At 52.4% G+C, this 15910-nt stretch overlaps 1 protein-coding gene across 1 annotated transcript in view; it reads right to left on the bottom strand.

The window, feature by feature from the left end:
* Positions 1-10483: 10483 nt before the first annotated feature.
* NEURL1B (neuralized E3 ubiquitin protein ligase 1B) overlaps positions 10484-15910 on the bottom strand; it is a 50742-nt gene continuing 45315 nt past the window's right edge. The window contains exons 4-5 of the mRNA XM_034960968.3: positions 15711-15836; positions 10484-15326 (exon numbers count right to left, since the gene is read on the bottom strand). Of these exons, the coding sequence (XP_034816859.1) occupies positions 15082-15326; positions 15711-15836 (371 nt within the window). The 3' untranslated portion in view covers positions 10484-15081. The remainder of the gene's footprint in view (positions 15327-15710; positions 15837-15910) is intronic.

The raw sequence follows: 15910 nt of genomic DNA, 5'->3' as shown, positions 1-15910 counted from the left end.
TCAGTAAATGTTTATGAACTGAAGAGCTGTACCAGGTGTAAACTATGGAGGGTTGTGCACGCCAGGCAAATAGAAATCTCACTTCCCTTCTGATTCAGGAGGAGGTGGAGGAAGAGGTAGGAACTGTCTGCTGTGGTTTCTTGAGGATGTGGCATTTGTAAAGCTGTGATCCATGTGCCAGTGTGAGAAAAGTCCTGTGAACACAAAACCAGCAGTGTCCGTACAGCGCCGTTTCTCTACTGTAATTCCCAGTCACCATCAAGGGGACTGACGCCCTAGCTTCGTCTCCCACCTACTGTGTCTTCCAAATGCCGCAAAATCCTCCCTCCAGCCCCAGCGGGCCTGCCTCTTGCACTTCTCCCCTTCTGCCCACCCTCCCCAGAACCCTCCCAAAAAGTGGAGAGGGGAGAAGTGGAACAAACTAAGCCGGCATGACAGAAGCAAGAAAGGCTCAGCGTGCACCCAGGTGGAAGGAACGTCCCAGGCATGGCCCGACGCCGATGTCTGCAGCCGTCAGAAAGAACTTCCTCTTAGGATACCTTCCCCAAGTCCTGTCTTCCTCATCTGCCATGTGGCCATTTGTTTAAGTGAAGAAATATTTGTGGGGTGCCTGCTACGTGCCAGACACTGTTCTGAGCAATAGGGATGCCACAGTGAACTAGATCTCATCCTTGTTCTTGAGGAGCTGATAGGTACTGAAGGAGACAGAGAAGAAAATGCTTACAGATTTATCCAGCCCGGTGATGTGGGGGCAGGGGTGAGGTCTGTCGGGGGAGGCTTTCTGGAGGAGGTCATAGGGAAACCAAGGTTTGGATGGTGAGCAGGTAAGGAGGCATGATCCAGGCTGTGTGAGTGTGAGTGTGTGTGTGTGTGTTTTTGGGGTGTGGGTGGGAACCTTCCAGACTGAGACAGACACCTGTGTGCAACAGGTGTGAGTCTCAACCCATAAACTCAGGCATGCATTTAATGAGCTTGTCTTCCCAACAACTTCATTTCCATTTTGAGACTGCATTTCACTGGGGTGCCTTCCCTTTCCCTCAAGGTCATGGCCAAGTTCCAGAGGTATAGTGCCAAGGCGTTGATGGGGAGTAGGAGCAGAACACTATTCTGCCTGCTCCCCTGGCAGCCCAGGCTGCTCCGACAGCATCAGTTATGCAGTAAATCCGGAGTCCTTCCTGTTTGCTTTCTGCCCTGAGGCATCTTTCCACTGAGTAGGGAGGGAGGGAAAGATTCTAGGTAAGCGGGGTGGGGTGGTGGGGCGGGGAGCGGGGGGCGGGAAATGCGAGGGGTCAAGGAGACTCAGTTAACACTTAGAACCATGAGCAATCCTTCTGTAGAGGCGGCTCGAGCTGGCTAGGGCACTACAAAGGGGCAGGGCGGCTGCGGGAGCTGTGGGGGAGTAAGGCGGGAGGCAGGAGGAGCCGTAGGAACAGACGTGACAGAGCTTGGGTGTCCTGCCACGGAGGCTGAACCTGGTTCTGACTCCCAAGGTGACTGAACACCGAGCCACACATCCCAAAGCAGCCCCGGCATTCCGTAGAGAAGGGCTGGGCCCTTCACACCCTCATTTATCCAGGAAGGAGGGGTGGGCCCTTCTCATTTACCCATGAAGGAGGGGTGGGCGGAGCCTGGCAGCTGTCGCTTCTCTCTACAGCAGGGGTGGGCTCTTTAAGGTCTTTAAGCTCTTTAAGGGGTGGGAGTCTCATAACTTCACTGGAGCCAGAGCATGCCGAGAGAGGCAAACTCTTGGCGGTTTGGGGTTATTCTCCACCGGTTCCTGGAGATCCGAGGGTAGCAAGTGCCAATGGCTGTGCTGGGGTCACAGAGCTTACAGAGCTCCTATCTTATCCACACCCAGGGCTTGGCGCCTTCTTCCCTGGCAGACAAGTAGGGAATGGTAAGCAATCCTTGGAAACTCTCTTGTGATTTAATTTGACTTAACTTCTTAGCATTAGTAGGTCAATTTTGCAATTTATTAGGCAAACCACACCCCTGGGGAGAGGCTTAGCAGCTGAGAGCGTGTTTTCTATTTTATGTGAGGGAGGAAAGGAAAGCAAAAAGAATTATTTAAAAAGAAATATTCAAAAGCAATCCTCAAGGTGGAGTTCAGCATCCTCTCCAAACCAGCTTCTTCTATACCTTTTGTTGTTACTGTGGTTATTGGCCTGATGGGCCACCCAAGCTGGAATAAGCTGCCCCTGGGCCTTCGCTGTGCTCCTCCATCTGCCTGGCAATCTTCCTTCCTCTTCTCCACCTGGAGGCTATCACGCGCCCCCTTCAAAATGCTCCTCCAAGTTTCCTCTTCCTGGATACCTCCCCTGACCCTCTCAGGTTAGTCAGGGCTCCCACGATGTCCTGGTTTTACCCTCGCCAGAACACTGGCCATTCTGTTGTAACATCTGCTTCCATTTCTGGCCCTGGCCCCTGGTAATGAGGATGGTGAGAGCAGAGATTTGTCGTGTTAGATTGATTTGCTAATTCACTGGGCTCTACTTTGTCCACTGTCTTTTATTTTTTATTTTTTGAGATGGGGTTTTGCTCTTGTTGCCCAGGCTGTAGTGCAATGGCATGATCTCGGCTCACTGCAACCTCCGCCTCCCTGGTTCAGGTGATTCTCCTGCCTCAGCTTCCTCAGTAGCTGGGATTACATGTGCCCGCCACCACACCTGGCTAATTTTTGTATTTTTAATAGAGACGGGCTTTCGCCATGTTGAGCAGGCTGGTCTCGAACTCCTGACCTCAGGTGATCTGCCCACCTTGGCATCCCAAAGTGCTGGGATTACAGGCGTGAGCCCCACGGCTGGCCTGACCATTGTCTTTGGAAGACTGTCTCCTCTTGTCAGTTCTTTTTTTATGTCCTTATCCAGACCTTTGTTGCATTAAACAATAACAACTTTTTTCTTATTAGAACAATAAATGTTTCTTATAGAATTTAAAATTTTTCTTACGTGTAGAGAAGCAAAAGAAGAAAATTAAACCACTTTTATTTCACCCTCATTGTACTTCCATCCAGATGACTTTTGTTAACATTTTGGTACATTCCTTCAGCCTTTTATTCCCATGACTAATTATTCATGTATATTTTAATGTTATCATATGGTATATATGATTTTGTAGCTTTTAAATTTTTTTACTTAACAACGTATCGTTAATATTCTTCTCGTACTGAAGTCGGTCCAGGGAGATACAGTCCCAGATCTTGCTGTAAGGCTGGACCTCAAGCTGGGAGAATATGACTCTGGGCACGCCAGGGCTACCGTGTGCAGAGGCAGTGAGAGAGGAGGATGGTGCTGTCATCATTCGCAACCCGCTTAGTCCAACAGCACAGCCAGTAAATACTTTGCACTGAGACTGATACAGGCCAGTTGTGCTGGGTTTCTGCTACGCCTGCTGGAAAGGCGGAACCTACAGAGGTTTCCAATCTACAGAGCTTGTCACAAACCCAGAGCAAACTTCTCTCTTTTTTTTTTTTTTGAGACAGAATCTGGCTGTGTTGCCCAGGCTGGAGTGCAATGGTGCAATCTCGGCTCCCTGAAACCTCCGCCTCCTGGATTCAAGCGATTCTCCTGCCTCAGCCTCCTGAGTAGCTGGGATTACAGGCGCCCGCCACCACGCCCGGCTAATTTTTGTATTTTTGGTAGAGACGGGGTTTCATCATTTTGGCCAGGCTGGTCTCGAACTCCTGACCTCAAGTTATCCACCTACCTCGGCCTCCAGAAGTGCAGACGTGAGCCACCGTGCCCTGCCCCAGAGCAAAGTTCTCTTGAACCAGCTGGGGCATAAATATCTCAAGCATTGGGGAGGCACTTTTTTTTTGGATGGCCAAAGGTGCAGTTGTAGCTGCATTGTCATTTCTGTCTATCTTTGAGGGTTTAAAAATATTGCATTTTCCTCCCCTACTTGTTTTATTCTAATGTGCCCGGTACAGGGTCAGACGTGCGGGTTAAACGGAGCGGGTCAGGTCAGTAGGACCGGAGTAAAGAAACGTCGTGTCCATGTGCCATCCTCCCAGCATTGCAGGGCCGGGGAGATCCTTTCCCAGCCCCAGCCCCAGCCCACCACACCCTCAGCTCCAGTCCACCCCCAAACGCAGACTTGACCCCAGACCCTGACTCAATGTCACCCTGACGTGCCTCCTCAAGGTTACCCAGGTCCACAAGGCCATTTGCAGGAGTCTGGCTTCCCGGTCGTCGCGGCTTCTGCAGGATGCGCTCGGGGGGATGGTAGGGGGTGTAAATCTGTCCAGCACCTGGACCTTGACCAGTGTCTTTCTGCTCAGGTCTTTGCCACTTCTCACCGTGGCCACTAGAGAGCGACAGTGCTCCATCTTCTAGAAAGAAACCGTCCAATCCCCGCGCCTTCTGCCGAGGAGCCTGGAGAGCCACCTCCCTGAACTTCAGGACTTTCAGTTTCACTCCCTTATGGTGAGGGCGCGGAAAGGGAAGCCCGAGGGGACGGGGCCCTTACCCAGGATCACTCCCAGCCCAGGCCGTTTCATTGCCCTTTGCCTGTCCGTCCATCCTTTCCTGGGAGGCCAAGGGGAGCTTGCCCCGTGGGAGGAAGCCTGCTCAGGAGCGCCAGCCAGCAGGGTCGTGTGAACTTCTTGGAGAAAGGCTGGTTTGTTGCAGAAGGCAAATGTCTCTTGGGACCTTTGCCCCCACCCTGGAGGGCTCCTCCAGCACGGGGCCCATCAGCTTCTGCGTTTGGGCAGCTCCTTTCTGCAGGGAGTGCTCAGGAGGAGCTTCTGCCGGCCAAGGGCTGTCCAGCATCTAAGGTCCAGCTCGGGTAGTACCTTGCGGGAGGCTCCCCCAAGCCGGGTCTGTATTCATAACACCTCCAGATGAAATAACTCCAGGGTGGAGAGATAGCAAGGTCAGCCGGGAGGGATGGCCCTGGAGTAGGTTCTAGACAGCCCTGGGACCACCTGTCAGAGGGACAGAGGCAGAAGGGAGTCTGCCATTGCTCAGAGTCATGTAGGGAACTCTTTTTGTGCTGATCAGGGGTGGGGTGGCACCAGAAAAAGGAGACGGAGTCAGCGTGGGAAACTGCGGGCAGATGGGGAAGCCAGAGAGGGTTCCCTGGGAACATCCTGGTGTTTCTTTCCTGGGGTGGCCGTGGCAATCTCTCAGAGCCCCATCTCCATCCCTCTGAGGTGGGGTGGTTGTCCCTGGGGAACCCAAAGTGGGCTTGGGCCAGCGTTGAGGCTGGGGGGGCCAGCGTGGCTGCAGGCAGCTCCCCGCTCAGCTCAGTTGGGGAAGGCTTGGCGCTTCCCACGCCCCTCCTGGAATGTGGGGCTGCTCCTGGGAGTTGAGCAAAAGTGTGGCTTTCCCCTTGGAGTCTGAGGTCGGTCAGCCTCCCAGGCCTGGGGCCAGCGCTCTTGACTGGGAACCAAGACAAGCAAGGGGCGGGGGCCTGGGCCAGCCCCGAGGCCTGGCACGACCCCACCGGCAGATCACCACTCCGGTTCATTCTTTGTGGAAGGGAGGTGTGCTAATGCCAGAAATTCCACACTGGGTGTGGGTGAGGGGTGTACACACTAAGACTCTCCTGTTTGGTAGACCCTGTGTTGGGAGCCGGGGATGCGCCGCATCACCTGCCGATGCTGCTGACAGTGTCGCAGGGCAGGCTCACTGAGGTGGCACGGGACGCCCAGGAGGTTGTAGGAGGATGGAGGCAGCCCCTGGCCCAGATGGGACAGGGGAGGGCATGGGCGAGGGGTAGCTGGTGTAGCAGGGTCTAGAATACTCCTAAAAAACATTTAGCACCTGCTATATGCCAGCCACTTTCTGACACAATTTGACACCCCTCTTCCTTCGAAGCTGCAGAAACCGAGGTTCAGAGAGGGTATGTAACTTGCCCAAGATCCCACACCACAGGCAGGCCTGTCCCCTCAGCTGGAGGGAACTCACCCACCACACTAGACCCCATCACACTGGAAACCCCAGCTCAGAGCTAAGATGCCAGGATGCAGCCTCCTAAGGGCTGAGGGAGGGTGTGGTCTTACAGGGCCCACGTAGGGGCCACGAGGGTGAGGCTCAGAAGGGGGCATCCCCATCGTGCAGCTCCAGGGGGCACATTCACGTAAAGTTTGGTATGTGAGAGGCACCCTCAGGAGGCCCAGTGGGGAGGGCAGGTCCTCTGCTGGCTGGGGCAGAGCATGGATGTGAACTCAGTCAGGCCGGCCCAGCCCTCCTAAGCAGGCCCACATGCTCCTGAAAGGATGGCCAAGGTCTTCGCTGGCCAGTCGGAGAGGCAGGAGAGTCAGGCTGTCTGTCTGGGGAGAAGGGTTTAGACCTGGGAAGGCCCAAGCTGAGAGGGGAGGAGGCTGAGGAAAGGGGATCAGGCTGCCTGAGGCATTTCGTTTTGATGTATCTCCTCCCCAAAACACCCCACTGCTGGGCTTCTGGAAGCTTCTCCATAGGTGTATTTAACAGCCAAGGTCGGGGTTCTGTTCCCATAGCTCGATGCCTGGAATAATCGTGTTTTCCACATCCCTGTGTGGGAGCTTCCAAGAGCCGGGAGATCAGAGCCTGAAGGGAAAAGCAAATATTCCCTGTCCCTGGAATTGAACGGATAGGCATTGTGTGAGTCAGGACACAGCTGATGTTCTTCTAGAAAAAGCCCTTCAAGGTGCTGAATCTGGCTGTTTTTTTCTTGTCCTTTTCTTCTTACTCTCCTTCCTCCTTTCCCTCCCCCTCCTCCTGACAATGTACCCACAGACATGCTGTGATGTGGTGGAAAGAGCCAGGCCTGGTTCAAATCCTGGCCCCACAGCTCCTAAGCCGTGTGATTTGGGGCAGCCCCTTCCCTTCCCTGTAAAATGGGACTGTAATACAATGGGTGGCTGGTGGGAGTCTGTGAAATCACAGCTGCAAATGTTCTAGGCCCATTTGCACTTGGGAACCAGGGGGTCTAGGTCCAAGGACATAATTACAAACAGAAAGCGAAGAAACTTTTTGTCTTTGAGAGGCCATATAAAGTAGGAGAAAGTTACTGATTCCTTCTCAGTCTTGGCTTCTTGCCTGTAAAATGAAGGTAATGATGGAGCCACTTCAGAGAACTGTTGTGAGGATTTACTGATGTCATGGATGTCCTTTGCACACACTGAGTGCTTATTAAATGATCCGGTATTATTATCTTTCTGGAGGATTGCTTGTCCTGCAGGAACTCAGGGAATGAGAAAAAGGGATTTGCATGCACAATAGTGAACCCCCACCGCCCCAGGCTAGGTGCACCACAGGCGGCAGGGGCTGGTGAGGGTTAGCGCACGGGCTGTGTGCACTGCAGCATGGGAGGAGGAATTGGATGTGCCAGGGAACATGGCTCAGGTGTCGGTAAGAACACACAGGGCCAGGAGAAAGAAGGATGCCTAACTGCATCGTTGAATGATCCCGAGCCCTCGTGGCCTGAATTGGATCGTTCCCACAGCTTCAGAAGTGCACTGGTCTAAACACGTCTGTTTAGGGGTCTGCCTTCCCCTCCAGATTGGTTGGTTCTTGAGGGTAAGGGCCATGCCATACCTAGCTTTGTATCAGGTGTGGGCATGTGACAGGTTCAGGGATTGAGCTTTTGATCCAAGGAGTCAAAGGAGAGACAGCACTGGGACTTTTCCTGAAACTTTTTTAAAGGGTCACTAAACTGGCATGATATGAGTCACTGGAGGTTGTTCTGGTTGCTGCAAAGGGAGAGCCTGCCTGAGAGTGCCATCAGCTCAGAGGAAGGCAGAACTGAGAGACAGAGGCAGAGGCCTGACAACATCATGTGAATACCCGGATCTAGCTGTTCCTGAAGCTAGACTGATCTGTTCTGGGCGTGAGTCAGTACATTCTGCCCACTCTTTTTTTTTTTTTTCTTAAATTGGGTTTCAGTCTCTTACAATGCAGTGGGCCTAGATTAATATGACCTTTTTTTCTTTTCTTTCTTTTCTTTTTTGAGATAGAGTTTCGCTCTTGTTGCCCAGGCTGGAGTACAGTGGCACGATCTCAGCTTACTGCAACCTCCGCCTCCTGGGTTCAAGCCATTCTCCTGCCTCAGCCTCCTGAGTAGCTGGGATTACAGGCGCACACCACCACACCCGGCTAATTTTTTGTATTTTTAGTAGAGACGAGGTTTCACCATGTGGTCCGGGCTGGTCTCGAACTCCTGACCTCAGGTGATCCACCCGCTTTGGCCTCCAAAGGGCTGGGATTACAGGCTTGAGCCACCACGCCTAGCCCTACCTTTTTTTCTTTATTCAAAAAAGTCTTGATTATCAGATAGCGTCTGTGAAAATGTTGCCTGGTCCAGTAGAAGGACATAGCGTTGTGGGAAGGAAATCTGGAAGGGGAGAAAGGATCCTGGGTTTTGGACAGACTCGGCCCCTCACTAAGACTTTGGTAAAGGGGTGTGAAATGTGTCTCTGAAAGATTTTGCCTTGACTCTGGAGCAGGCCCACCTGGGGGCCAATCCTACTTTGACTTTGGCCTCCTTGCCTGTAAAATGAGAACACTATTGTGAAGATCCATTGTGAGAATGTGTGAGAACCATGGTTTGTGCTGCTTGATAAATGCTGGTTTCTCTTATCCCATTGCTTCCTAAAACTCAGTGTCACCAAGCCAGGCTCTTCTAACCATCCAGAAGGAGCAGGCCTGGGCAGCTCCCTCTCCTTGTTCACCCCATTCCCCTACTCCCCGCTCCCACTCCTGCTACCACTGCCACGTTGCACCCCAGAAATTTGGGCCCCAAAACCTACCCTGGAGGAAGCCCAGCCAAACTGGTCAGCCTGGCCTGGCCTCTGCTAGAAACTTACAGGTCCTTATCTCCACCAGACTAAATTTGGATCTTAAACTCACAGACAATCAGCCTGGGAATTCCTGACAAATTCCAGCAAGGGCCAGCTGTTCTCTTTGGCTTTTGCAGAGTAGGGAGATCATTTTTTCCAAGTAACAAGTTTAAATGAAAAGTCATACTTGCTCATTATAGAAAATTTGGGAAATTTGGGAAATTTTCTATAATGAGCAAGTATGAGAAAAAGGCACCAATAAGGCCATCACTCAGACACAGCCCTCATGGACATTTCACTCCTTTCTTTCTGGTCTTTCCAATGCATGGGTAGGTTTTTGGGCTGTTGGTGTTTTTGTTTTTTTTTTCATCTGTGAGATCATGATGTATGTGCAATTTTATATCTTGATTTTTTTTTAACCACACTTTAACATAAACCCGTTCCTGTGTTACAAACTAACAATTGTTGCTTGGTGCTGGGTGCCAGATGCTGTGCCTGGCACATCACTGGTATGATCTCAATAACATTTACACCCATCCTAAAATCAGGAACTATTATTGTTCTTGCTTTGAAGATGAGGAAGCTGAAGCACAAGGACGTTAAGCATCTTCCCCAATGTCTTGGTGAGGCCTTGGCAGTCTGGCTTCATGCTCATGCCATTAGCCCCATATGTGTCGGTATCATGGTTTCCCGTTCCCTACACAGAGGCCTGTTGTTTTTGCCCACGCTGCATTCTTCTTCTTTTTTTTTTTTTTAGACAGAGTCTCGCCCTGTCACCCAGGCTAGAGTACAATGGTGCGATCTCGGCTCACTGCAACCTCCACCTCTCAGGTTCAAGTGACTCTCCTGCCTCAGCCTCCTGAGTAGCTGGGATTACAGGTGCACGCCACCACGCCCAGCTAATTTTTTGTATCTTGAGTAGACGGGGTTTCATGATGTTGGCCAGGATGGTCTTGAACTCTTGACCTCATGATCTGCCCACCTTGGGCATGCATTCTTTAGGACTCATTTTCTCTGGAGATTGCGATTCCCCACTTTCAGCCCAGAGTTCAGACAGGGCAGCTATTGGGTGCAGGTGAGCACCCATCCTGGGTCTGACCAATCAGAGCCCCGTATCTCCCTGTCCTGTGACTAGTTCAGGAGCGAACACGTGATCTGAGCTGGTCCGTGCAGGGAATGCTCAAAGGCAGGATGCTGGTGGCCCTGCAGGAGGCATCTTGAGAACCTGCCTGGGAATGGGGCCAGATCACAGGGCTGAGTGAGAGGGGAGAGGCTAGTCCTGATGCAGCATTTCAGACCCTGGTTCTACCTGCACGTAGAGTGAGTTCTGCTACTGGACTTTTCAGTTCCCTAGTTCTTTATCCCCCTAAAACCTATCTGAGTTGGGTTTCTGTCACTTGTAACCAAGTCTTGGTGAATACACCCTGGTTGTTGGACATGAGGGTTGCTCACAGCTTTTTACCACTCTAGAAAATGCTGCAGTGAATATCTTTACACATAGATCTCATCCTTGATTAGAATGATTTCCTTGTGATTTTCACAGAAGTGAGTTATTTGGCAAAGGCATCAAACATTGTCGGGGTTCTATAGCCATTTTGCAACTTATTTCCTCAAGACTGGCAATGATTTGGATCCTCACCTTCACTCCCCATCAGTGTATGTGAGTGGGATTTTAAAAATTGAGTTCTGAAGACTTTTTTTTTTTTTTTTAACAAGCCAAAGTTGTATTTTTTTAAACAGGAAAATTATGTCAATATAAAACAGATAAAAACAGACAAAAATCAAAACACACAACACAGAAAAGCACAACACGCAAGACCAGTGCAAACCCTTCCCAACCCACTTCCCAGGTTTTAAAACCTTGATTACAGATCCCCAAGGATTAGACTGTATTGGAGAGGTCACAGTATTGAATCAGAAAAAGAAGACATGTTTTAAAAGGTCTGTACACAGGTAGTGGTGTGTGGGGTGGGGGATGTACACTTCATCACTCCAACATCAAAAAACATGATGCAAAAAGGATTTCAGCGATGACCACAGATTTCTAGGACCCTACCACGTATGCTAGCCCCCCTCCCCATCCACTTTTAAAAGTTGCTTTTAAAAAGGATAAAAAGTGCACAGACACTTTCGTAAGGCACAGACAGATTGTCACACAAGTCGTTTCATTAGGGACTCAGATAAGACAGCGAGACAGTTAAATACCGAGAAATGCCAGGAGGCCGCGTGTTCCTGAGCCGGTGCCCCCTGCCAGGACTGGGGCAGGCGCAGGGCTGAGCAATGGGAGGTTATTGCCTCTCTGCCTCAACTGGACGGACTCACCGGGGTTCTCCTGGGCCTTGGCGACTGATTTCCAGGGCCTGAAAGCAGCAATTAGTCAACCTCCTCACTGTGTCTCCCTGGCAGGACCTGAGGGTGATCACCAACCGGCGAGGCCTCTGGGGGTTCTACTTAACGCCGTTTTGGCAGCAGCTCACTGACTGCAATGTGCCCAGCATTTCCAATGAAGAGGAGGTTCTGTGAAGCGCACAGCAGGTTCTGGTCAAGAAGGCAGCCTTTGGGCACCCACCTCAACGGACCCAAGGCAGCGGATGGCCAAGAGAGCCCAGTGGATTCTGCCCCAAATATCTCATTTCCCTCTTAGTGTCACCTCTGCCGGCATCACAGCTGGGGCACAGTCCTCTCTGCTCTATCCTCACAGCACCTCACACATACTAGGTACTCAGCAAATGTTTCTGGAGTATCTTTGTGTGCGTTATGTGGTGCTGTTTTATCAAACCCCTGAACACTCATAATCTGATTTCTGGTTCACTCAGCAAACCTCTACTGAGTAACTACTACGTGCTGGCACAGGCCCAGCACCGGGGGTCAGAGAAAAGTTCACCCTGTGTCCTGAACACAGTCCATGCTGATTAGTGGCATCGAGGGACTGGAAACGTGGTGCTGCCGTGAGGGGAGCAGCTCCATCCCAGGGGACTCCCCGTTCTGAGAACCTGCTAGGACAAGGAGCCAGATTTGCTTTGCAAACAGCCCAGTTTTTCAGGAGGCTCTGAATGAACGGGCACAAGACCATGAACAACGGGGTGTTTTCAGGTCTCCCCTGTCCTCGCCCTGGAGCCCTGGCTGCTGTGGCCCAGAAGAGCACACCATGGGCAGTGAGCCTGGAACAGCCGAGGGCTGGGTCACGTGAGGGGGTGCTCAGGGGGCTGGGGCCCCGCTTGAGGGGGTGGTGATCACGGGGCCTAGGAAGGTGGTGGGACAAGGCCCCAGGTCCCTCCCTAACTGTGGACACCCCTGAATAACAAGAGAGGGCCCTTGGGTTGGAGTCCAGATCTCTCAGACCTCAGCTCTGCCAGGAGAATGCGGGCAGTGAGCAGATGAGCCTGGAAGGGAGGCCACTTCTCCTCCCAGGGTGTGGGCAGCGGAGGGGCCTGGCTGGGGCTGGAACCCTCCACATAGGCACAGGTGCCCGGACTCTCTCCAGGTGAGTTTCAAGGGAGAAAACTCACAGTCTCGAGCTTCCTGGGACTTGGAGCCAGGCAGTGGGAGTGTGGGATGTGGCAGCAGACACTCCCGGGTTTGAATCCCAGCCCTGCCATCTCCTGTTGTGTGATCATGAGGTCACTTCACTCACAGGACCTCAGTTTCCTTACCTGCCAAGTGGGATAATACCAGCTTTCATAGATTGTAAGTAGCACAGGTTTTTTTTCACACGTGAACATCTCTGATTGGAAGGAACTGTACAGTTGTAGCATCTTAGTTAAGATTGGCAGCGTTTTTCCCTGTGGTATGTAAAACAGTGTTTTATGACCAGCAGTGTCTTTGATGTGACTTATTATGGCAATAAGACCTGCCGCACAGGATTCACGCAGGAAGGTGCCTCTCTAGCCCAGTGCCAAGGCACGCTGTAGGTGCAAAATAAAGGACAGTGGCTCCTTTTCCTCTTTCTCTTGTCCCCTTCTCAAGACAGAACATAGTGGGGACGTGTGCATCTCCTCTGTAGCACTGAGTAACGCTCAGAGCATCAGGAAACGTCTGGTTTTTAGAAGATAAACACCTCCTTACCTCCTCTTGGAAACAGGGAGGCTATTTATAGCAGCTGCAGAGCAGGTTGAACGGGCCACTGACTCGCTTCTTCCCAGGTCACAGGTGGCCAGGAGATGCCTGGTCCACCTCTGGGTCCAGGCCTCAGTCACTGGTTTCCCAGTGGAGGCTGGACGTGACCCCAGCTGGAACCCATAGGGGCAGCCAGGAAGGGCAGGAGAGTGGAGCTGCTTTCCCCCAGGCCACTGAGACCCCACAGCTTGTGGCTGGGTCACAGTGTAGACAGGAGACGGTTGTCTGCAGCACCACAGGCCTGGGGTGAGGAGTCCTCCCATGCAGGGCCTGTGCGTGGCCCCGCCCACACCCAGCACATGCAGGAAACCAAATTCAGCCAGGCACCCAGGGCTGCTGGATTCTCAAACTCTTATCTTGGCAAACACTGTGGTTCCAAAAGCTGCTCAAAAGATTCTGCTGCAAAATTAAAATGTGGGAATTTCCCCAGATTTTCTAGGGAAAAGTAAATAATCAGGGATTCTTGATGGGGCAAGAGAGTGGGGACCTTAAGTTGGAATCAGGTCAGACAACCGTGATTACTCCCAGCTAGAGGAGGAACAGGAGGCCCCAAACCGCCAGCATCGCACGGGCACCAGCTGGTCTATGGGGCTTGATCTGGTGAGGGCCTGGCCCAGCTTTGCTCTGGGCACCCAGACACCCAGCAAGTGTCTGTTATATGAATGCATCAACTCCCCTGCCTTCCTCTCCCTCCTTCCCTCCTTCAGCAGGACATGAACAGATTAGGAATTGTACTACAAATGATACTTGCTTTTTGTAAGGCGTCTCAGGCTTTTTAGAACGTTGTACTTGTCCTCCCAAGAACTCCTGGAGTTGTCAGGTTCTAGACTTCTAATTGGGAACTGAAAAATAGACAGGCCAAGGGACTTCCCTAATGGGACAGCACAGAAGAGGGCAGAGGTGGAACCCAGAACTGGGGGCAAGAAGGGAGGGACAGGCCTGGGCCAGCCCATCAGCCCAGATGTGATCTGGGAGTCTGCAGAGATGGGCACAGCTGAGGGGGTGGGGCAGGGTCAGGGTCCCAGGAAATACCAGCAGGTAGGTCTGGGAAGGGAGAGAATCCCAGTGCCAGCATTTTTAGTTACTGTCTCGATCATTAGTTAACATACTTATCAGTGAACACTTTAGTAACCAGCAGAGGAAGATACACTGAGAATCAGAACAAAGACCAAAAGTTATAACCAAAGTTATAAAGCCCTCGTTCCTCCTCCTGCCAGCAGGTCCCCTGGGAATGCCAGGCCCAGGGGCCACCACAGGAAGGTAGAGAGCTGTCTGCATCGTGGAGTAGGCTTTCCAGCTCCAGGTGGGTCACCTGCCTCTAGGATTCTTTCTCTCCCACAGAAAAACAGAACTTACTGCTGGTCTTCTCCTTGGAGATGGGGAAGGGCATTACAGAGACTTGCCTCCAGAGACGGAGACAAGGTATGATGTGTGTATTATTAGACAGTCTGGGGGTGAAGGGGTGAAAAGATGACACAACCCAGAGGGGTTGGCCTCGGTGCCCATCACACCCAGCTCTAAGACCCAGTAAGAAATGAAGAAGTGAATTGTTCTTCACCCACCTTCCCCTCAAGGAGTTCATGCTTTGGAGCTGTAAACAATGAGTTATTTTTGCCTCCCCTTAGAAAATCTGAGCATCTCTTTTCTACACCACCCCAGGGAGTTCTGTTAGGGTCAGCTTCATACATTCAAAACCAGCTCATGTCCCATCCCCAGAAAGTGAACAACTTCTAGTCATGCCAATGTCGGGGCTCCGGATTGCACGTCTCCTCCCGGAGCAGGGACCCCTGGTAAAATCGCTACACGTTCATTCTCTCTCTCTCTCTCTCTCACACACACATTCTCTCTGTTCTCCCTCCCTCCCCTCCCCTTCTCTCACACTCAACCCAACCCCAGCAAGAAGCATTGCACAGACAGAGGACGCTGTTTCCCAGTTGAAAGGTCACCAAGGGACAGGGTGATCTGCCAGGCAGTTCCTGAGCTTGCTCTTGGGACGGCCTTTTGGGGGCAAAGCACTTTGGAGCCAGAAGCAACCCCTGCCTGGGCTGAGGCCCTGTGGGCCTCGCTCCACGACTGTCACACCTTGCCCACCACTGGAGAGATGGCCGCTGCCCGTGGACTCCCCGGCAGCCATGTGGTTGCCCAGCCCAGGGGGGCTTCAGAAAGGTGACCTTGCACCGGCCAAGGCCCGTGGGCAGGCTAGGCTATGGCCTGTAGATCTTAATGACATCCTTGATGGGCCGCCGGCAGATGGGGCAGCAGGCCCGGGCCTGCCGCTTGAGCCGCAGGCCGCAGCTGTGGCACAGGCACATGTGTCCACACGTGTAGATGACCGTGTCCACCTCGCCATCGAAGCACACCGTGCACTCGCCATTCTTGATGCCTGCCGGCTCCGGTGGGGAGAACACGGGGGACACCGGGGGGCTCAGCGGGGAGCTGGGGGCCGTCACTGCCGAAAGGGAGAAGAGGACATATGTCAACAATGTCTCTCTCAGGTGGGCTCTGCTGGGGCAACCCCGAGAATGCAGGGCTTCTTGGTGGGACCGGTGGGAGAATACTTTTGGGAGATACTAATTTGAGTTTACCTTGCAGGTTTTGCACCTTTCTCTACTCTTCTACTCCCAAACACCAAGATAAAATGCCACCATCGTCACCCTTTGGAATGCCCTATCTAGACACTTCTCCTCCCTCCAGCTGGGCATACAGCTGAGGGAAGGAGAGGATGCGGGGGAAAGGCGGCCACCCTGCTCAGCCCCTGGAAGACCACTGGCACAGCCGGAGGAGCCAGGCCAGCTGCCAGCCCCTGCCCCTGCCAGGGTTTGCATTTCCTTACCCAGGGATGACTCAGATGCCGAGGAGGACTGGTTGACACTGAAGGTCATATCTGAATCACTATCGTCCTGGGAGCCGCTGAGGGACCCTGATGGAGTCGTGGTCGCAGGGCTGGACTGCAGGGTACCTGAGGCCCAAAGAGATTCCATCAGGGGCAGTGGAAGGTTGGACCTGCCCTGCTAGTCCATGGTTCTTCACTGC

The sequence above is a fragment of the Pan paniscus genome, chromosome 4 (genome assembly GCF_029289425.2).
Source record: "Pan paniscus chromosome 4, NHGRI_mPanPan1-v2.0_pri, whole genome shotgun sequence".
In the NCBI taxonomy this organism is placed as follows: Eukaryota; Metazoa; Chordata; class Mammalia; order Primates; family Hominidae; genus Pan; species Pan paniscus.
This window is presented reverse-complemented; position numbering and strand designations above follow the sequence as displayed.